The sequence below is a fragment of the Danio rerio genome, chromosome 4, assembly GCF_052040795.2.
Source record: "Danio rerio strain M-AB ecotype USA chromosome 4, GRCz13ab, whole genome shotgun sequence".
Lineage (NCBI taxonomy): Eukaryota > Metazoa > Chordata > Actinopteri > Cypriniformes > Danionidae > Danio > Danio rerio.
This window is the reverse complement of record NC_141024.2, coordinates 38,097,104-38,120,565: the sequence shown is the minus strand read 5'-3', so window position 1 is coordinate 38,120,565 and position 23,462 is coordinate 38,097,104. Positions and strand designations below refer to the sequence as shown.

The window sequence follows — 23,462 nt, the reverse complement described above, 5'->3', positions numbered from 1 at the left end:
ACTTAGCAAATGAGGAAGTATTTTATGATTTAGATGGGATATCATGGTTCTTAAAGCAGGCGTTAGCACATTTGGTAGTGTGGGCAGATGTCAAGTCCTACTGGATATTCAAATCAGCATCTCCATGAATCTGTCAGCAGAGGGAGCCATGAAGTCAATAGTATCTGACTGCAGACTAGCATATGCAACTGACACACACAGTCTAAGACAAAATGCACTCAGTGGAGCTGCTGACGCCAATGTGAGGGGTATGGATGCTCCCCAAACCATCACTGACTGTGGAAACATAACACTGGACCATACGAAAATTTAATTCTGAGCTACTACTTTCTCCTTCCAGACCTTGATTTCCAAAGAAATGCCAAATTCTACTTTCATTTGATGAGGACTTTGGCCTATTGGTCCTTTTTGTCTTTAGCCCAGATAAGACACCTCTAACACTGTCTCATGTTTTCCTCTATTGTAAGTAACACCTGGTGGATCTAGTGTTGAGCTCAGAGTGCAAACTATTAATAATTCACCATATGGACACTGAAGGGTTATTCTCACTACATTATGTTGTAATAGCTGGAGCTTCCTAAAATGGCATTAGCATATATAATCTGACAGTAGTCAAGTCTGAGGAAAAACAAGAGTATCCTATATTATTATATAATATCATAGTATCTATACCATTAACACCCCTCAGATTCTTTCTGCTGTATTCTCAATATGCCATTTTGACCATGACAATATTAAAACCTTTCCTCATAGTTGTCCTGAAGCCACAGATAAACATTCGTTCTTGTCTGAAGGCAAATTTGGAAATCTCTATTGATTTCTCATAGTAGGAGAAAAAAATAATGTAGAATTCAATGGTAAAAGGTGTCGAGCTTTCTTCTAAGTAACGTCTTTTGTGTTTAGCAGAAGAAAGACAGTCAAACCGGTTTGGAACTCAAGAAGGGTGAGTATATTATGACTTTTTTTATTTTATTTCAATATTTTTATTGATTTTTCATTCTGCATTTTGAGAAATAATGACAAAAAATAGTATTAAACATCTGTATTGTAAACGAGTGATCATTATATAATCAAAACCTTTCATTAAAGCTGTCCTGTTCTTGTCTTAGGAGAATTTAGAAAAGCTTTTATATATATATATATATATAATGGATTTCTAATAGCGAGTGTAGACAAACAGATATATTGATTAAAATAAGAGTTGAAAACACCTTCAGAAATAGAGAGATAATACATGTACATTCAAATTATGTGTTGCAAACAATAAATAAAAGACAAACTACAACATTTGAACTGAATGTAATACTGTTTAATGGTTTTCTTGGTTTGTCCTCTGGTTAAACATTATTCATTTGTGTGTGCTGTTTCTCTTCACTGTGATCTTCAGTTATTTTGTTCAGTTAGTTCAGTTTTGCCTTTGGTACTGACTAATCTATTGTATAAACACACTTATTGAATATTATTGATCAGCATCCTATAGAAAATAATAATAATATTACAGAGAGATCTGTATGAGGTGTACTCATTTATATATATAAATCTCTAATCTTATTTTATTGGTTCAACATTGCTGTAAATATTCATCAGAGACCTCTCAGATTTCATCTTAAATACCTTCTCTAAATCTTGCTTCAACACACTCGTCTTCAGGACAGGCCCACAGTCAGGAGAATCTCATGAATATTCATGTCAGTGTCACTCTGTGGAGCCAGTAATATTTCAGGATATACCTGTAGATCACACAGGTGTGTTTTAGTGAAGTGAAAGAGTGAAAGAGCTCAGATTGTGTTCCTGCTGCACAAGAGCGTCTGTACTTCTGCATGTGAGTTTAACACTTCTACATTACGCTGATTTGTGGAGATGATGAAGGGGTTTTATATGTGTGAGTGTGATTTAAATGTCTGATCCTGAAGATCAAATCCTCAAACACAGAAAACACTGAGTCAAACACGCTCATTTAAACACTGTGTCTAAAAGCTTTATTTTTAATCCCTTTAAAGTGTTTGTGCTCTTCTATATCAGACTGACTCAATAGTGTCCAATAATTCAGCATTCAATATAACTCTAAACATTCAGAGTCACAACCTTCAGTTGAACAGGAAGAAAAGCTGCTGAAAAACAACAAGCTGACGATCCTTAAACAACACTGCATTTAACCTTTGACTGTCAGAGTAACTCATTAACCGAATAGCCTCTTTAGTAGAGAGACATTTTATTACTCACTAAATCAACAATTGGCTGAACCTGAACTTCTCTTGATAAACTCTATATAACATGCATTTACCTTAAATCAAATGTGAAACAGCTGAGATGTCAGATCAGGGTTAAACCAACTGCATTCATGTTAAGGACTATATATATATATATATATATATATATATATATATATATATATATATATATATATATATATATATATATATATATATATATATATATATATATGTATGTATGTATGTACGATTGTTTCCTGAAAGCTCTGCTAATGTCTGCATTGGTGTTTTAGCTGCAGTATGGCAGAGGAGCGAGTAAAGGACTCTCTCTCAGAGAAACACAGGTATTGACTCTGTTTTTACTCCATTATTTCAACATGACAACAGACAGATCTTCAGTCAACTATTAGTTTGTGCTAAATTAAACTGAACAAACTCATATTTGTCTGATAAACTCCTGTAAAGGAGACTGAAGTTTGTCCTGCAGTTTATTCCTCTGGTGTGTTTGTGTGTTCAGTGTGAGATCCGGATCACGTGTGTCCAGCTCTGTGTCTCTGAAGAGTGACCAGTCTAAAGATGGTCATCCTCCAGACCTCAGAGAGAAAACGCCATCATCAGTCAAAAGGTATTTAGTGTTTTACATTATTGGTCACGCTTGAACTGTATTGAACATGTTATTGTGAACCAACAATCCAGGAAATAGAGTCATTAACAAATAAATCAGTTGTTTGGATTAATCAAGTGACTCAATGACTTTTTGGTGAATTTAGACATTTCCAGACACCTAGTGATGGCTTTAGTTTCTTATTCAGGGTATCTTTTAGACAGGCAAGGGGACAAAACAAGCAATCACTCATAATCAAGGGTAATCCACAAAGTGTAATCCAATGTCCAGACAGCTAACAATAAACACAGAAGATTAAAACACAAACCAGCGAAACACGCTCTGACTGTACATGAACAAGTATCACACCGCTAATCCACAAGAGTACTCCAGTAAACTGAGCTGACGGCTGATTTTGGAGCGCTGCTTCATGAAGCTTTAATACCTTTACATTTATTTTGTTGTAAATCAGTGGATCAGAGCATTTGACAGATCTATTGACTGCTCAGTTTAGCCAGTTCTAGAAAATGTTTGGTAGTCGCAAACGTCTTCTATTAAAGCATTATGGGGCCACTGTGCTCTGAGGAACCTTTATTGCAGCAGAAATGTTTCTGTTACCTTGGCCAGATCTGTGTCTTGCCACAATTCAGTCTCTGAGCTGTTCAGGCAGTTCCTCTGACCTCATGATTTTCATTGGCTCTGAGATGCATTGTGAGCTGTAAGCTCATATATAGACAGGTGTGTGGCTTTAATCAAGTCCAATCAGTGTAATCAGACACAGCTGGACTCAACTGATGGTGAAGAACCATCTCAAGGAGGATCAGAAGAAATGGACGACACCTGACTTCACAGCAAAGGGTCTGAACCATGAGATATTTAAGCTTTTCTTTATTAATAAATCTACAAAAATGTCAACAGTTCAGTGTTGTTCTGTCAGTATGGGCTGCTGTGTGGACATTAATGAGGAAACAATGAACTTAAATGATTTTAGCAAATGGCCGCAATAGAACAAAGAGTGGGTCTGGATACTTTCTGTACGCACTGTAAGTCTAATCCGTTTAACAGACCTGATCAGCCTGACCTTGAACTAAGAGTTATTTTGTGTTCGTTTGGTGAAATGTTTTTTTGGTTTTTTTTCCAGTGATTTTGTTTACTGTCAGTCTTAATACACCTTTAAAGGAGACTGAAGTATCTCCTGCAGTTTATTCCTCTGGTGTGTTTGTGTGTTCAGTGTGAGATCAGGATCATGTGTGTCCAGCTCAGTGTCTCTGAAGAGTGACCGGTCAATGGGTCATCCACCACCAGACCTCAGAGAGAAAACACCATCATCTGCCAGAAGGTATATTGTGTTTTACATTATTGATCTCACATAGATTGTTTCAGGCATATTATTGTGAACCAACAATCCAGGAATCACTTCTGAATGAATCAGTAGTGTGAATGAATCAAATGACTCAATGACTTTGACTCATTTACAGACACCTAGTGGCAGATTTAGTTTCTTCTTCAGACAATCTCCAGTGGATCTTCCAGGTAGGAAAAACTCCTTTTGATTCATATTTTAAATTGTAAATATAACACACAAAATGTTTTCTGGAAAAGATCTTGCTTCAGCAACACATTTCATTTGTAACTGTTATTTTTCATGTAATTAAAGATGTTAAGAATTAAAAAGTATTTGTCAAGTGTGGAATAATTGACTGCAGTTCATTGAATTACTCGAAAATAGTTCACACACGTTACACATTTAGTGTTCATTATTTTCTAATAATTCAACAGACCAGAGTGGATAATTCTGCAAGTTTTAATAGATGTCTAAACAACCATAAGCAGACCAAAAAAAGGCTAAATTTAAGCTGATAAACCTAAAAATCTACTAAACATCTAACTATAGTCCAAAACTAGACTAGTCATCAAATACACAGATCAGACAGACTTCCCACTGCTGCATATCTGATGACTAGTCTAGTTTTGGGCTGTTGTTAAACATCTATTAGACTTCTTTAAAATATAAATGTAATAATTGTAATTTGTTTGCTGGGATGCTGATGTTCCCACAGCTAAAGCCACCATGTTGTATTCCAGATATTTGTCTGGTTTTTGTCCTCAAACTTCTCCTGTGTGTGAAACTAGTTTCTTACAAATCCAAAGCTTTCTGTATGTTTTGATGGGATTTTAGACTGTGAAGTTACTGGAATCATTCAGTGTAGAGATATGAAACTGTCATGTGCTCAAAACCTGCCAAATCTGCTTTAGCTGTGTGTTTATCTGAAAATAACAACACCTTGTAAAGTTTATCAGCCAATCAGAATCAAGTGTTTAACTTCAACTCATATTATAATGTCTTTTTTTCTTTATTGAGTAGTTTGTGGACGAACAACTGTATGTAATGAATGTTTTATTTAAATATTGATCTTCTCTTTTCTTCACTCATAGAATCTTGAGAGCAAAATGATCAGATTTCTGAAGAATCAACTGGAAAACTTTAGGAAAATCTTACAACACAAAAACAGACAAGAGTTTATAAAGGAGTTTAATGAGAACAGAAGCAGAATCACAGAAGCAGCTCTTGATCTCACACTCTTCTTCCTGAGAGAGATGAAGCAAGATCAAGCTGCTGATACTCTCCAGGGTAAGAGACTCATGGGTATCTGTCAGACTGACATTTACAAATATAGCTGGAAAAGTCCAGACTAAAACTCTGTTTCTTTGCTCCTGTGTTTAGATGAGCTGTTCTTCATTAATCAGCTTAAATGTAGCCTGAAGAAGAAATATCAAAGTGTGTTTGAAGGAATTGCTCAGCAAGGAGACTCCACACTTCTGAATAACATCTACACAGATCTCTATATCACTCAGGGTGCGAGTGAACAGGTCAACACTGAACATGAGATCAGACAGATTGAAGCTGCTTCCAGACGTCATCAGTCACTAGAGATACAGGTTGAATGCAAACATTTGTTTGAAGCAGCTGAACAAGACCAGCAGATCAGAACTGTCCTGACAAAAGGAGTTGCTGGCATCGGGAAATCAGTCTCTGTGCAAAAGTTTGTTCTGGATTGGGCTGAAGGGAAAGAAAATCAAGACATCAGCTTCATATTTCCTCTTCCATTCAGAGAGATGAACTTAAAGGAGAAAGAAAGACAAAGTTTAAAAGACCTCATAACTCAGTTTTTCCCAGAGACTAAAGGACTGAACCTTACAAGAAGCACACGATTCAAAGTCCTGTTCATCCTTGATGGATTGGATGAATGTCGTCTTCCTCTGAACTTTGCTGGTAATGAGACGTGTCGTGATGTATCTTCAGCAGTCTCTCTGGATGTTCTCCTGACGAACCTCATCAAGGGAAATCTGCTTCCTTCTGCTCTCATCTGGATCACCAGCAGACCAGCAGCTGCCAGTAAGATTCCTGCTGACTGTATCGACCGGCTGACAGAGATACGAGGATTCAATGATGCCCAAAAGGAGGAGTACTTCAGAAAGAGACTCACAGATCAGAATCAGGCCAGAGAAATCATTGATCACATTAAACAGTCAAAGAGTCTCTTTATTATGTGCCACATCCCAGTCTTCTGCTGGATTTCAGCCACTGTTCTCCAGAACATACTGAAACTGAAACACAGGGCTCATGCTGAAACACTGCAGGAATCTCCCAAGACTCTGACACAGATGTACACACACTTTCTCCGCTTTCAGATCCAGCAGAGCAGAAGAAAGTATGATGGAGAAAACACAGCAGATGTCTCCTGGGATCCAAACCTCATCCTTTCACTGGGGAAACTGGCCTTCCAGCAGCTGGAAAGAAACAATGTGATCTTCTATGAGAGCGATCTGAAAGACTGTGGCATTGACGTCTATAAGGCATCGGTGTACTCAGGCATGTGTACCCAGATCTTTAAGGAGGAGACGGGAATCATTCTTGGTACCATGTACTGCTTTCTTCACTTGAGCATTCAGGAGTTCATTGCAGCCCTTTATCAACATCTGATTCTAGACAATGACAAGACACAAGCAGAAAAAAGCAGAGATGAGTCCATGACCGATTTCCTGAAGACTGCAGTGGACAAGGCTCTGGAAAGTGAGAATGGACATCTGGACCTCTTCCTTCGTTTCCTTCTCGGTCTGTCACTCCAGTCCAATCGACAACTCTTACGAGGCCTGTTGACACAGCAGGATGACAGAGACCAGAGCAAAGAGGAAATAATTGCCTACATCAAACAGAAACTTGAAGGAAATCTGTCTCCAGAGAGATCCATCAATCTGTTGTACTGTCTGAATGAACTGAACGACCAAACTCTGCTGAAAGAGATTCAGTCTCACCTCAGTAGTGGAAGTCTGTCATCTGCTCACCTTTCACCTGCCCAGTGGTCTGCTCTGGTCTTTGTGTTGTTGACCTCAAAGGAAGAGCTGGAGGAGTTTGAGCTTCAGAAATTCCAGAGATCAGACGAGTGTCTCATCAGACTATCAGCAGTCATCAAAACCTCCAAAAGAGCTCTGTAAGTCAAAGTCCTTCTTTCATCTAAGTATTAGACATTTGCTGATATTAAATAATACTATAATCTCAAGCAGAAGTTTGAAGCATCACTTCATTTCCTCATGCTGTTTCTCTCGTCTTGTCTTGATTTAAGATTGTTTAGATATTTTGGACTGGAGACGAGATGAAAAGCGTTCGAGGTTACAGAAGTAACCCTTCGTTCCCCGAGGAGGGGAACGGAAGTGCTATTAAGTGGATTTGATCTTTGTGAAAATCCACGAAATGGAAGGATTTGGTTCAGAAGCCGCTTGTCTGAAGAGTATTGAACGGGCCAATGAATGCAATGAATCGGCAGCGTAAGCTTGCACAGGTGTGCCTCATTGCCAATTATCCCAGCATATAAGCACACCTGGAGCGAGCAAACACCATCCTTTTAAACTGAAGAGACTTTCAAACAGCTAAGGGACAGTCATTATGGCGACGGAGTATAGCACTTCCGTTCCCCTCCTCGGGGAACGAAGGGTTACTTCTGTAACCTCGAACGTTCCCCTTCGGTTAGGGAACTTCAGTGCTATTAAGTGGATTTGATCTTTGTGAAAATCCACAAAATGGGAGAACTATGGAAAGCGCCATAATGACTGCACCTTACCAACGCCCCCGATGAGGGGATTGTCAAGCAAGCGTGACGCACCCACATCATGGGAGGCTCGGTCCTCCAACGTGTCCCTGGCCCTAATTTATCCTACTTCAACAGAAGTCTTACGGATTTAGATATATTTTTTGGGAAGTTGTGAGCATCTACATAATTCTAAGAAAATACGACAGTACGTTGGGAAGCGTGCAATCCCGATAGGGAGGCACCTATACCCAAAACGCGGGCTGACCAGCGGGCAGACCTACAACGTAGTGGGCCAGCAAGTGACTCCTCCGCTGAGTCAGTGCTGGGGGCCACGGAGGAATCTGCAGGGCTCACCTGACTGGGAACTTTACTGACAGAAAAAAAGAGACGCACGTACCTCCGTGTTAGGGAGAATGGCGCAGCAAGCGTGTTCAACACCCTACCGAATTGTTTCCTCAATCACCAAGGGTTACCTAATACCCTTGAGGAAACCGGCTCCGCTCGCAGATTGTAAAACCTTGCAAATGTGTTGGGTGTCACCCAGTCCGCAGCTCTACAGATGTCTGTTAGAGAGGCGCTGCGTGCGCGCGCTCGAGAGGATGCGAAGCTCCGAGTGTAGTGCGCACGCACTCTTGGGGGACGCGGCTCACCTCGGCTCTGATAGCGAAAGAAAGGCATCCACAATCTAGTGGGAACTTATTTCGGTACGGCACTTCCCTGCTGCCGACCGCCATAACAGACGAAGAGCTGCTCAGATGATCTAAACTCTGAGTGCGATAATACGCAAACGTGAACTGGACAATAAAGAAGGGCTGGGTCTGCCTCCTCCGAGGGCAGCGCTTGCAAGCTCACTACCTCGTATTAAAACGGAGTGGTAGGAACCTTAGGCACATATCACGGGTGGGGTCTCAGGACGTGAGAGAAAGCCAGCCCAATTACAGGCACGAGTCACTGACCGAAAAATGCCTCCGGGTCCCCTACCCTCTAATCGATGTCAACGCGACCAGTAGAGCTGTCTTCAGGGACAGAAAGATACTGAGTCGAGGATCGAAGGGATCTGATGCGGCTTGTGTAGCGAGGGCGAGATCCTAAAAGGGCATGAGAGGGGGCGGGGTGGATTAATTCGCTTAGCGCCCCTGAGGAACCGGATTATGAGGTTATGCGTTCCCACGGTGCTGCCAGCTACAGTCATGAGAGCGGAGATGGCAGCCAAACCTCGAGTGTGGAGGGCGACAGCCTGCTCTCCAGCTTCTCTTGGTGTAAAGAAAGCACAACACTGATCTGGCAAATTACGGGGGTCTTCTCTGCGAGAGACACACCATTCAGTGAATAGACTCCACTTCAGGGCATAGGCACGCTCGAGAGGGGGCTCTAGCCCGAGTGACGGTATTAGCCCCGAGGCCAGCTGTAAGCCAGTGCATCCGTGCCGAGAGCACTCGGTCAGGGAAAGAACAACTGGCAATGAGCGATCTCGGGGGAAGCAACACATCGATCTGGGCTTCCCCGAATCGCGCCCATATTAGCTGAACAGACTCGGGGTGGAGTCTCCATTCTCTAGGACATAAGGCTGCACGGTTGAGCTTGCCTGAATATGAATGGTGCGCAGCGATTTCAGCCGCGGATGACTCCAGAGGAGCAGACGGCGGGCGAGCTGAGACATGCGGCGAGAGCGCATACCCCCCATACGGCTGATATACGCCGCCGCCGCCGTACTGTCCGTCCTGACCAGCACGTGTTGCCACTCCAGCACCGGAAAAAAACGGTGGAGAGCGAGGAACACTGCCAACAGCTCCAGGTGATATGCCAATGCAACTGGGTACCTTTCCACAGGTCCGCAGCTGCATGCCCGCAATGCACAGCCCCCCAGCTCGTGTTGGAAGCGTCTGCTGAAACGACAACAAGACTGGACGCCTGTCCTAGAGACACCCAGGCCTGTAGGAACGAGGGGTTGCTCCAAGGGCTGAGGGCACGGCGACACAGCGCAGTAACAGAGATTCGGTGTGCTCGTGCGTGCCATGCGCGTCTGGGGACTCGATCGTGAAGCCAGTGCTGAAGTGGTCTCATATAGAGTAATCCGAGCGGCATGAAGCGGCTGCGGATGCCATATGCCCCAGGAGCCTCTGAAATAGTTTCAGTGGGACCACTATTTTACTGTCGAACTCTCTCAGACAGTACAGCATTAGCTGAGCGCGCTCTCCGGAGAGGCGCGCTGCCATGGTGACCGAGTCCAGCTCCAGCCCGAGAGAAGAGATCCTCTGCACAGGGGCGAGTTTGCTCTTTTCTCGGTTGACCTGAAACCCCAACAGGTGGAAGTGCCGGAGCACTTTGTCTCTGTGCATAATCAATTGCTCCAAGAGAGGGCAAAAATCAGCCAGTCGTCAAAAAAATTGAGTATGCAGATGCCCGCGAGCCGAAGGGGCGCTAAGGCACCCTCCGCGGGCTTGGTGAGGACCCGCGGAGACAGAGAGAGCCCGAAGGGGAGGGCTTTGTATTGCCAAGCTCGACCTTCAAACGCAAACCGCAGAAACTGATGGTGGCGAGAAAGAGTGGAGACATGGAAATACGCGTCCATCAGGTCAAATGCTGCAGACCAACCCAGAGGACGAACGCACCGCAGGATGCGCTTCTGCGTGAGCATTCTGAACGGCAGCTTGTGCAGACAGCGGTTCAAAACGCACAGATCTAGGATTGGCCGTGACCCACCGCTCTTTTTGGGCACGATGAAGTGTGGGCTGTAAAACCCGCTCTCCATCTCGGCTGGAGGGAGCGGCTCGATTGCATCCTTCGCCAGGAGGACAGCAATCTCCTCTCGCAAGACAGGGGCGGACAGGGGGCTGACCCTGGTGAATACACACCCGTGACTTGGGGGGCCGTTTCGCGAACTGAATCAGCGTTCTGGGCAGGGGGGCGTTCTGGGCAAGGGGGCTGCCTGCTGCCGAGGTGCCCGACGCGCTCGCTTCGCCAGAGGCGTGTGCGGGGGCGGAGCAGCTCTCGTAGGCGGGCGCCTTCGGCGAGGAGCAGGTATGAATGGCACGGTGGGCGGAGCGGGCTACGGACCGGCGATAAGACATCACCCATCAACTGCTCTCTCACCGCCTTAAATTCCTGGGTGAATTCACAGACGGTGTCGCTGAACATGGCTTGGAATTATGGGGAAAGTCAAGAAAGCGGACTTTGTCGACTTCGCCCATATCAGCCAGGGGTGGCGCTCCTGGATCACTAATGTGGACATCGTCCTCCCCAACGCACACGCAGCGGACTCAGTAGTCCGAAGAGCTAAGTCGGCGGCGGTGCGAAGCTCGTAAGCCTGGGTTGGACCCACCCTTGTGCAGCTCAGCCAGCGCCTGCGCTTGGTAGCACTGGTAGGTGGCTATCGCATGCAAGGCGGAAGCAGCCTGGCCCGCAGCTATGTAAGCTCTAGCTCCGAGGGAGGCAGATAACTTACAGGCTTTGGATGGGAGACGAGGCAGACCCCGCCAAGAAGAGGCGCCGCGCGGATTGACCGCCATCGCGCACTCAACCTGAGGAATTGCCACATACCCCCTGGCTGTTCCACCGTCAAGAGTGGTGAGGGTGGAGGGACACGCAGCACGAGCAGAAAAAAGTGCTTTTCAAGACCGCGTGAGCCTACTGTGCACCTCCGGGAAGAAGGGAACGCCCCTCTAGTCGGTCCGGCCGCGGAGCTGGGGGATAAACCATCTCCAACCCACGGCCGAAGCAGCCCGGGAAAGCACGGCTAACATGTCCGTTTCAGGATCCGTAGTGATAGCGCTCACCAGCCCGAAGGGGGCGAGTGGGTCTGGATCATCATCGGACAATGAAAGCCCACCCTCTGATGCCGCGGTGGACGTCTGGTCTCCGGTATCATCGGGCGTAAGGGCTACCATCTGTTAGACGGATCGATTCCCCCGCCCGAAGCTTGGATGGAGCGCTTAGAGGAGCGGGAGGTCCGCGGGCCCGTTGGCGACGGATTATCTCTCGCTGAAACCCTCAGATCTGCCCGAGTGCCTGCTGCAGAGCAGGGGACAACTGGGGTGGTTCGCCCTTTTGCAAAGGCTAGCCGCGATCTTTACTGCGCAACAGTCATGGCATCGCAATGACGACATGAACTGCCCGCGAGCAGCGCATTAACATGCTGGACCCCCCAGGCATGTAACGCAGTGCCCGTGCCCATCATCCGAGGACAGGAAACCACCGCATCCAGAAACACACAGTCGGAGCACCGTCCTGAAAAGGACGTGCTGCACGACTGTGTTGCTCTTTCTGTGAAGTTTGCAACTTTATACGCACCGCTCTGGAGAACTGGACCCAAAGAACGCCAGGCAAGGGAGAAACCCAGCTCGACCGTGTGCCGCTGCGTGTACACACTCTGGACCAGTAGAATGCTCTCGTTCGCTCAGAATTGCTGGTCACAGCAGGAGGAACCCTCATCGACTCGATCAGAAAGTCTCTGAAGCGAAAAGGATAGCGTTTGCTCGCTCCAGGTGTGCTTATATGCTGGGATAATTGGCAATGAGGCACACCTGTGCAAGCTTACGCTGCCAATTCATTGCATTCATTGGCCCGTTCAATACTCTTCAGACAAGCGGCTTCTGAACCGAATCCTCCCATTTCGTTGATTTTCACAAAAATCAAATCCACTTAATAGCACTGAAGTTCCCCAACCGAAGGGGAACTTTATTTACAGCTCAGCTCTACATGACAACAGATGAAAAATGAATGATCCAGTGAATAAAAACGTTTCTTTAGTCTTGCAATGCAGAGTAACTCTACCCCAGCTGCTCTACTGCTGTTATTAACCCTTTTGCTGGTGGGTTTAAAGTATTCTGGATCCCGGAGTCAGTTTTGCTAGGCGATCATTATTTTAGAAGGCTCACCCTTAATGTTTCCAAGGCACAGCCACAATAGCGCTGTATGACAGATGTAGCCCTTTTACTTAGTTTGGTTTCTCTGTTTTAATTCAACCTATTCACACGCTTGCTCATCCTGTCATTAACTACCTGTTATCCCAATTCACAATTACGTGTAAGTGATCGTGATCTATAATGTGAGAAGAGCGTCGCGTTTGATTCATTCATAACAGCAGAACACGCAGGATTCAGCACGTTAATACACCAGTTACTCCACAAATGCATGCAAGTGAGTGTCTGGTGAACTTAGAGAAGAATAGATTCAACTTTATAGTTACTTTTACCCTGTGTATCTGATATGAATAAAACGCATCAGCAAATGATATTTGAATGGATTATTAGACTTTCATAGACTTTCTTGTGTGTTTCACAAACTCTAAATGTCTTGTTTTACTAGTGCTTGTGTGTATTTACATGTAAATGTTTATCTAAAACATAAAATAAGCATTAGGCAGTTAAAACACTGCATAATTGTGATGATATGATGAACTCTGTATCAGTGAGCGAGAGAGACCGTGTTCACTCCACATGTTTTTTAATAATCAAACATCCCCGTGTCGTGCAACACAATGAATTGATTATGAAATTCAATTATGAAATTCACTGCTAACTCTTTGAGTAATTGATTTTTATCGATTTAATTGATTCGTTGTTGCAGCTCTAATACAAATATCTGACATTTCCCAGAACAGGATCCTGCAAGATCCTGCTCAAATTAAGCTCTGATTTATATACATTTATATATTTATAATGTCCCGCTGGGCAGCAACTTACACAACTCTTTTTAAAGTGTTGTGTATGAAGAGAGCTTGGATGAATGTCCGCATGTGCCCAACAAAAACAAGGCAGCCAGCAATCACAGAGGATAACACTCCATGGCAACGCTGCTGTAACTTTCACTCATTGGAAAATGTTTCTCTTCCTGCATCATGTTCAGCTGATGTCCCGCCCCAGAGAGCCATATACCCCAACGTGATTGGTGGGCTTGTTCAACTCCAAAAACAAAACAGTAAAGAGTCATACATATCAAAACCGCGGGCCGCACTGACATTAAACTTTCAAATTAAGGTGGGGGCCACAAACTATCGTCCCGTGAGCATCAGATCGTGAGCTTGAGACTCCTGCTGTAGAAGCAGCGCACGGCTCCCACACTGCCCCCTATTGACAAGCACTCACAACAACAGCTGTCAAATAAAAGTACCGGTATTTAAAAAACATTACAATTGTATTGTTTTGAGAGCTAGGGTATCGCTATGCTTTTATAATATCGGTATATCATGCTACACTACTGTTAGTACATACAACAATTATGGTGATATCTGGTGTCCTTTTCATGAGCAAGCATTGTTTATCAATGAGGTCCCAGATGACCACATAAATATTTTGTTTGTCCTCTACACAGGCTACAGAGCTGTAATCTCACTGTTCAGTCCTGTGAGAGTTTGTCTTCAGCTCTACAATCCTCAAACTGTGTGCTGAGAGAGCTGGACCTGAGTAACAATGACCTGCAGGATTCAGGAGTGAAGAAGCTCTCTGATGGACTGAAGAGTCAACACTGTAAACTGGAGACACTGAGGTCTGAATTAAAACACGTGATTTATTATTTTTATTTGTTTCTTTGTTATTCAGTTTTATTACATCAAATAAATTACTTAAAGTCACACCGTTAACATAATCTGTGTTCTTCTTTCTCAGATTGGCCATGTGCAATCTCACTGTTCAGTGCTGTGAGAGTTTGTCTTCAGCTCTACAATCCTCAAACTGTGTGCTGAGAAAGCTGGACCTGAGTAACAATGACCTGCAGGATGGACTGAAGAGTCAACACTGTAAACTGGAGACACTGAGGTCTGAGTTAGGGCAACTCATTGATTGATTTGTAGGGTCCACCCAGTTGGCCCCATGCCGGTGTCCACTGGTGGATGAAGGTTCAATGCCTGTTCGGTCTTTCCAGTGCACAATGTTGATTTACCTTAAATTTAACTCATATCTGACTCCAATTTTAGTATGAGGTGGTTTAGAATATTAATTTATTTATCTTTAGTTTTATCTGACTACAAATCATAAAACATTAAGAAGATTATATCAATATGTAATTTAGATAAATGTTTGAACCTTTTGTCTTCACTAGTAACTATCACATCCGTTCATTCGGGTGCTCATGTCGCTCAGAGAAATCGCCCCGGCCGAAGGCGTCCCTCACGGTCACACTCTGGTCAGTCTTGAATATTAAACAGAGGTAATTGACTAATACTTTAGATGGCCGCTACCAGCGCACTCGTTCTAAAATATTTTAGTTAGTCCCGCTTAGATGTACAACTTTGAGTTAAGACAATTTCATTTCTAATTAGAAATGAGGTTAGGGCATTAATATAAATGTACCCGACTACTGGACTCTATAATAACTTTGGTTTTCACCAAGCCCATGGTTTCCCATATGAACTTAATTTAGAATAATATTACCTTCAAACAAAGGTTGGGTACCCAATCTAGGTTAGTCGTGCAACAACTTGTTGTCCTAGAGGGAAGTTAACGCCCTTTCCACCTAAGTACACTTGAATCAATATCAAGAGTCAGTCGGATCCCTAAAACACAATTAGTGTGCCCAATGCTCCATCTCAACTGGATTCTAGTCCATCTACTGACCTGACGCAAGACGTGCGGAAACAAGGATACAGCGTAATCTACAAGAACTAATTATTACAAAGTGAGCACAATATGTTCAAACATAACTATTTATTAGTCAGGTAAAGGTATTATGCCAATTCAATCAGTCAATTCATAAACGATCAATACAAAACATCAAATTATCAAAGATAAATCCAAGATGAAAAGATGCATTTGACTTCAAATTATACATAACATGGAGCTTTAGCTCCATGTTACGGGCTGATCTGGGTAAGCAGAATTGCGCTGAACATTTCTCAAACCTTACCTTAAATAATCCAAGAATTCCCTCAAGGAAAGGGGTGTGTGCATAACAAAAGGCATTTGCATTTAGTGCTGCCTGTGGGAAAGTCACACCCTTCACAGTGGTTCAAAAGATGTCTGAAGTTATATACTTATTGTTTTGATTATGTCTATTTCTGAGAGAATGAGATCATTAAACCAGTTGCACTGAGACATTTCAAATGATATCAAACATGATAAAGTCACTTTGGTTAATTTAGAGCATTCAAACATTGAAATGACCATATGTGTGAGTTGGGGTGGTTGAAGCCGAGTTTCAGCCGATTCAAATGTAAATGTAGGGGGAGCTGGCTTTTCCCGCATTCCCACCTGCTGGGTTGTGGAGTCAATTGTCTCTGTTTTCGGCTCATGTTTGAATTTTCAAAGACATCAGAATTATTGTAATATCTCAATTCTTACAATTTGTTTTGTTTTAGATCAGATAAGTTACTAAAATTCACACTGTCAATGTAATCTGTCTTCCTTCTCAGATTGGTCATGTGTAATCTCACTGTTCAGTGCTGTGAGAGTTTGTCTTCAGCTCTACAATCCTCAAACTGTGTGCTGAGAGAGCTGGACCTGAGTAACAATGACCTGCAGGATTCAGGAGTGAAGAAGCTCTCTGATGGACTGAAGAGTCAACACTGTAAACTGGAGACACTGAGGTAAAATACTCTTCCACTCAACAGCAACTCCAAACTGAGAGTTACATAGTGGTTTAACAAATATGGGAAGCCCCTTTCCCCACTCAGTGTGTTGGCAGATGGGCAAATTGGTATGGGTGTTATTTTATTCATATCTATAAAAATGTGTGTGTGTATAGACAAATGCAGTCAAAAGCATTACTGAGTAAAATACAAAAAATGTGTAAAATACTTCTTCTAATATACAGAACTGTATGACTGTATTTAAAGATTATTTACATGAATTGTCTGTGAATTCTGTACTCCTATTTTACATGTTCATATTATATTGTTGTTTATATTTGCATTTGTTTATTGACACCATAACTGAACTGAACTAGAATACACACAGAGATGTGTGTGTGTGCAGTGTGTAATTGTGCCTGAATGTGCAGATGTGTCCACAGACGTGCTGAATGTGTGTGTGCTGTGTGTGTTGTGATTGAGAGAGCGTCTGGTCTATGTTTAGAAGCTCCTCCTCAGTGTCTCTGTGTTGGTCTTGATGGAGCAGAAGTCTTTATTTCTCTGAGCGCAGCAGGAATGTTTATTTAAGAATTTGTCAAATGTTCTGGCAATAAATAAATAAATAACAGTGGTTTTGGGCCCTGGTGAGGTTTTGACCTGCTCTGATGTTTGTACAGTTTGCAGTTTTCCTAAAAACATATAAAAGTCTCATGACAGTCTTATTATCTTTACTGAAGAAGTGTCTTGGTTCATCACTGCTGTTGACATGAGCAGAAACGGCAATCAGCATCTTCACAACACAAAGACATGTGTGATTGTCCAACTGTGTGATGTGGACTATTGCTGTGTTTGTAGATTGTCTGGCTGTATGGTGACAGAGGAAGGCTGTGGTTTTCTGTCTTCAGCTCTGACTTCAAACCCCTCACACCTGAGAGAGCTGGATCTGAGCTACAATCATCCAGGAGATTCAGGAGTCAAGCTGCTCTCTGAACAACTGGAGGATCCAAACTACACACTGGACAAACTCAAGTATGTGGAGCATCACTGGCCTTGTGCTTTTACACTGAATGGCTTTAAAAAGACACTAGAAAGCTCTTTTCTGATCAGCTTCAGTTTTCTGTAAGGGTTATGGGGTGAGGACAGACAGAAGATACAGCTTGTAGAGTATTCCAGTCATGTCTATGAAGAGCAAATCATTGAGTGTGAAATGAATCTCCTCTGTAAATGTTGGAGTGTATTGGCTCAGTTACAGTGACATTAAGCGGGACACACTGTACAGTTTCAGCATTTGAGCTGAGCAGAGAAACTTCTTCCTCCATTTCTGCTGAAGAATCCTACAATATCAGGTCAGGAATAGGGTTGGGGATTGAAGATGGATTCAGATTCTGGAATCAGACACTAGGATTAATGTTCAGACTCTTGTTCTAAAATCAACATCTGGATTCCTCTTCTCTGAGCACACATGTGTATTTTTCACTTGCTAATCTGTCAGGAACTTGGGCGCTGGCGAGCAGCTTTAATAATCTGAACATAGTTTAGAGATGGACTGCAACATGTGCTCAAAGGCTGCATGTGCTGAAGAACGATGGCAAAGCTAAGTGTGATCACTGTAATAAATGAATGTTGCAGCAGGGTGTCTCCATCAACATGAGCAGTATCTGCGCTCGCTTCACCAACAGCAGAGGAAAAGAACGCACTGTGTTACATTCATTGTGCATCCCGGCTCAACCAACAAGTGTTGTGTGTTTTAGCTCAAGAGTTTGGAGCGTGTAGCTGAGCAGCTCAGTGCTAGCTTTAGCTTATTAGCTGAGGGGGAAACTAAACAGCTCATTCTCTCCATCTGTGTGTGTTTACAGTCTGGATCATGGAGGACACACAAGGATTACAGCAGGACCACGCAAATGTAGGACTACACACACACACACACTCACACACACGCACGCACACTCCCTCTCTCAATCACATACACACACACACACTCTCTCTCTCTCTCTCTCACACACACACACACACACACTCACACAGCTGTGGTTGTAAATGTGTGTGTTCTTGTGTTCAGATGTCTGTTTCCTCACTCTGGATCCAAACACAGCACACACTCAACTCATTCAGTCTGAGGAGAACAGAGAGGTGAAGCGTGTGAGCGAGGATCAGCCGTATCCTGATCATCCAGACAGATTTGATTATTATCCTCAGGTGTTGTGCAGAGAGAGTGTGTGTGGACGCTGTTACTGGGAGATTGACTGGAGTGGAGATGATGTTGTGTCTATATCAGTGTCATATAAGAGCATCAGGAGCAAGGGAGATGGTGTTGAGTGTATGTTTGGATGTAATGCTCAGTCCTGGAGTTTGATCTGCTCTTCCTCCAGTTTCTCATTCAGACACAATAACACACACACTGTTCTCCCAGTGAAGCGGCTCAGCAGGAGAATAGGAGTGTTTGTGGATCACAGTGCAGGAACTCTGATCTTCTACAACATCTATAGAGACACAATGAGCCTCATCCACTCAGTCCAGACCACATTCACTGAGCCGCTCTGTGCTGGGTTTGGGTTTTATTATCCTGGATCATCAGTGAAACTGAGCTGAAGACTGACGGGAGATTTACCCAGAATCCTCTGCAGGAGCAGTCAGCAGCAGCAGTGTGTGTGTGTGTGTGTCTGTGTGTGTGTGTGAGAGTCTGTATTTGTGTGTGTTTGCATGCATGCTTGTGTGTGAGAGAGTATGTGTGCATGAGTGTGTGCATGTGAGAGTGTCTGTATGTGTGTGTGTGCATGTTTGTGTGTCTGTGTGTGCGTGCGTGTGTGTGTGTGAGAGAGTCTGATGCTCTTATATGACACTGATATGTTTGCCTACAAAGTGACTTCTGGCTTTGCTCCTTTTTATCTGCTCTCACTGCTGCAGATCTATGTGCCCTCCAGAAACTTGCGTTCTGTGAATGAACGTTGCCTCGTGGTTCCATCCCAAAGAGGGAAGAAATCACTTTCACGAACACTCACGCTCAATCTGCCCAGTTGGTGGAATGAACTCCCTAACTGCAACAGAACAGCAGAGTCACTCGCTATTTTCAAGAAACGACTAAAAACTCAACTATTTAGTCTCCACTTCACTTCCTGATCTGTAATTGCCTCTCTGAATATCACACTAACTGTACCAAAAAAAAAAAAAAAAAAAAAAAAAAATACTAATACTTTCCTTCTTAGACTTTACAGACCTGAAACTTGCCTATAGCACTTATTCATTGTTGCTCTTGGTTGTGTAAATTGCTTCCTTGTCCTCATTTGTAAGTCGCTTTGGATAAAAGCGTCTGCTTAATGAGTAAATGTAAATGTATTTGTGTGTGTGCATGCATGCTTGTGTGTGAGAGAGTATGTGTGCATGAGTGTGTGCATGTGAGAGTGTCTGTATTTGTGTGTGTGTGTGTGTGCGCAACAGAGTGTGTGTGTGTGTGTGTGAGAAAAAGTCTGTGTTTGTGTCTGTGTGTGTGTGTGCATGCGTGTGTGTGAGAGAGAGCGCGCTTGTGTGTGAGAGAGAAAGTGTGTGCGCGTTTGTGTGTGTGTGTGCGTGCATGTGTTCACTGCTCTGTGTGTGCATGTGTAGTGTGAGAGTGTCTATGTTTGTGTGTGTGAGAGAGAGTTTGTATTTGTGTGTGTGTGCACGACATACAGTGTGTGTGTGTGTGTGACAGTCTGTGTGTGTACGTGTGTGTGTGCGTGCGTGTGTGTTTGTGTGTGTGTATGTGTGTGTGCGTGCCTGCGTGTTTGTGTGTGTGTGTGCGTGCGTGCGTACGTGCTTGTGTGCGTGCGTGTGTGTGTGTGTGTTTCTCAGTCTTCATCAGTGTCATCATTGATGTTGATGAAGTGTCCTCCAGGATGCTGCTGTGTTCAGATCAGCTCATTCTTGTCTACAGATTGATCTTCTTCATTGTTTCTCTGTTGTTTGAGCACAAATAATAAAAGTCAATGTCAAATCCACTGCTGATATTAGAATGTGATGATGAACATGGAAATGTCTGAATCCTGTCTGAATCTCTGTCAAATCTTGAATCAACTGTAGAGAAATCCAGCAGCTCAATGAATAAAGGAGAAATGAAGTGTGACGATTGTTTCTGCTCTTCTGATCTTCTTCTTCATGATTTGACTTGAACTGAACAATAAAAACACATTTATTCCAGTATTTATTGATCTGTTCATGTTAGTTGATGACAGTAAAGTTGTTCTTTGTTAGTTCTTGTTCACTCTCGGTGCATTAACTGATGTTCACCAGCACAACTGTGCATTAATAATGCTTAATAAAGCGAATAAATCAAGCTCAGTAATGTCTGTGTCCAGTAATAAGCCTGTAACTCTTGACTAAATGAGGAGTTTTCAGTGTTGGATTGACTAAAGTAGGAAAACACACAGTTTAGCTGAAGCTTTCCTGCTGCGCTCAGAGAAATAAAGACTTCTGCTCCATCAAGACCAACACAGAGACACTGAGGAGGAGCTTCTAAACATAGACCAGACGCTCTCTCAATCACAACACACACAGCACACACACATTCAGCACGTCTGTGGACACATCTGCACATTCAGGCACAATTACACACTGCACACACACACATCTCTGTGTGTATTCTAGTTCAGTTCAGTTATGGTGTCACTGTACATGGAGTCAGTCTACAGCTAAAGTTCTCTACAGTTGTATAGCCGCGGGGTTTAATGTGTATATTTTATTCTCTACAGATATATTTCCGATGACTAAAGTTTGTCTATATTTTATTTCTTATTTCATTCAGTCATTTATTTCTCATCTATAATCTTGTTGTGTTTAAGGTCATGGCTGGTCGTATAAGCATTTCACTGGATATTGTCGTGTGTATGAGTTTGTATTTGATAAAGAAAACTGAATTTTAATGTAAAGTCAAATGAGATATTGAATAAAACAACATTTCAGCTGAAGTTAAAGTCTTATTTTCTCTTGATTTTTCATCTTTATTAACACTTGATGTGATTCTCCCTTGTATATTCACTGGGCTCAGCTAATTTTGTGTCTAACAGTAATATTCTATGCTAGTTTCAGCATATTGATCATCTTGAGTTGCTCGTTATATCAGTTCCAGTACTGGGTGATCTAATGTAGGTCTTATTGTAAAATGTCCTATAGAATATATTCTAACACAGAGATCTGTAAGTGCTGTATTCATATATAGACCCATAATGTTATCTATATTCTTATTTTATAGCTCCAATACTCATTTGTTTTTTTTAAACTTTCTCGAAATCTTCCTTCAACACACTCGTGCTCAGAGAAGCTGCACACACTGTAAAAAATTGCTGTTAAAAAACGGTCAGATTCTACGGTAAAATAATGTTTTTTCACTAAAACAGTAATATTCTGTTAAAAACAGTGCTTTCTGGGTAACATTTTTGTTTTCGAGAAAGTAACCAACTGCAGAAAACTGTGAGCTAACAGAGTTCAGATTCGATGTTTTGAAGTCTGTGTTTGAAATCACACTTTGTGTCCTTGTTCACTATTTCATACACTAGTTAACTAAAATAGTTCACCAGACAGTTTTAATGAACACTAATGAGTGAATTCAGACACTGATGAACACCTGCTGTTAATAATTACAATTACTGAAGAAAATAAACAAGAAACACAAACAGTGACTTGAGTTACAACATTAAATAAAATAAAATAAAATAAAACACCTTCAGTCTCAGCAGAGGATCATTAAACCAGTGGTTCCCAACCTTTTTCTTTGGGGCCCCCCCCCCATGAACATATACAAACATTGGAGCCCCCCCACCATATAAATACACACGCACGCACGCACACACATATGTACTGTGTGTGTGTTTGTGTGTATATATATATATATATATATATATATATATATATATATATATATATATATATATATATGTATGTGTGTGTGTGTGTGTGTGTGTGTGTGTAATATTAATAGTAATATGTATAGAAAATATTAATTAATCAGTTTTAACTTGTCTTGCCCTTCAATAAAACCAAAATCTAGGTAGGCTTTGTCATACTGTCTAATCTTTTTCTTCGCCTCTGAAGAATCACTGCATTTCCGTTTGTCTGCCATTTTTGTTTTGATCTTGCCTTTACGACACGTTGACAAGCAGATTGCGTGAGTGAGCAAAATTTAAATAATTATTTAAAGTTGTTTATTTTAATTATTTTCACTATTATGTTGGAATTTTAAGCATGTGTTTAGAATTTTTTTTTGGTACTTAAAATTACATATATAATAGTAGGGCTGCTCGATTTTGGGAAAAATTATAATCACGATTATTTTGGTCATAATTGTAATCACGATTATTCAAAACCATTGCCAGTTAAAGTCAAAATTATTAGCGCTCCTGAGAATTTTTTTTTTTTTAAATAAATATTTCCCAAATTATGTTTAACAGAGCAAGGAATTTTAACAGTATTTCCTTTAATATTTTTTTTCTATTTGTTTTATTTTAGCTAGAATAAAGAAAGGTTTAAATATTTTGAAACCAATTTAAGGTCAATATTATTAGCCCCCTTAAGCAATATATATTTTTGATTGTCTGCAGGATAAACTATAATACTATAATGACTTGCCTTATTACTCTAATTAAGCCTTTGAACTGCACTTTAATCTGAATGCTTGTATTTTGAAAAATATCTAGTAAAATATTATGTGCTGTCATTATAGCAAAGACAAAAAGAAATCAGTAATTAGAAATGAGATATCAAAACTATTATGTTCAGAAATAAGTTAATAAAATATTCTTTCCATGAAACAGAAATTGGGCAGTTCAGTCAAGAGCAGCGAGGGATTTCTCGTTATGTTTGTTTAATAATGATAAAAACAGGCAGCAGAAGGAATATTTTGCGCTGTCTCTTTAATGGTTTCTCTTTCACGTCTTTTGATCCTCAACTCGTTTGTTTATTACACAAATGAGGGTTAATGTAAATAATCACTAAACACCGCGTTTTGACACCTATTTGACCATTAAAGCGCTCACGTTAATGACTTTAGATGTCTGCGCTCCTCTGCTCGCCTCAGTGTGTGA

General features: G+C 42.2%; 3 protein-coding genes across 4 annotated transcripts in view; all 3 read left to right on the top strand.

Annotated features, from left to right (window-relative positions):
- LOC108182277 (uncharacterized) overlaps positions 1-19,848 on the top strand; it is an 85,868-nt gene extending 66,020 nt beyond the window's left edge. Inside the window, 1 exon segment of the mRNA XM_087248374.2 lies at positions 19,130-19,848. The gene's annotated coding sequence lies outside the window, so the exon portion shown is untranslated.
- LOC137491105 (uncharacterized) overlaps positions 1-23,462 on the top strand; it is a 698,540-nt gene that overhangs the window by 286,672 nt on the left and 388,406 nt on the right. The gene's annotated exons all lie outside the window — the stretch shown is intronic.
- On the top strand, positions 1,742-20,719 carry LOC100329650 (NACHT, LRR and PYD domains-containing protein 3). 2 transcript variants are annotated; one of them, XM_087248458.1, is made up of 13 exons: positions 1,742-1,822; positions 2,507-2,557; positions 2,731-2,838; positions 4,049-4,156; positions 4,296-4,350; positions 5,254-5,449; positions 5,543-7,310; positions 14,220-14,393; positions 14,513-14,662; positions 16,255-16,428; positions 17,266-17,439; positions 18,267-18,313; positions 18,470-19,565. In XM_087248458.1, exons 2-13 carry the CDS (start codon positions 2,514-2,516, stop codon positions 18,997-18,999), a joined length of 3,528 nt encoding a protein of 1,175 aa, XP_087104584.1. In that variant the 5' UTR covers positions 1,742-1,822; positions 2,507-2,513; the 3' UTR covers positions 19,000-19,565. The 2 variants fall into 2 exon arrangements, 1 of the variants encoding a protein (XP_087104584.1); XR_015483304.2 differs by lacking the exons at positions 1,742-1,822; positions 2,507-2,557; positions 2,731-2,838; positions 4,049-4,156 and adding an exon at positions 20,099-20,719 and having other exon boundaries at positions 4,253-4,350; positions 18,470-19,082.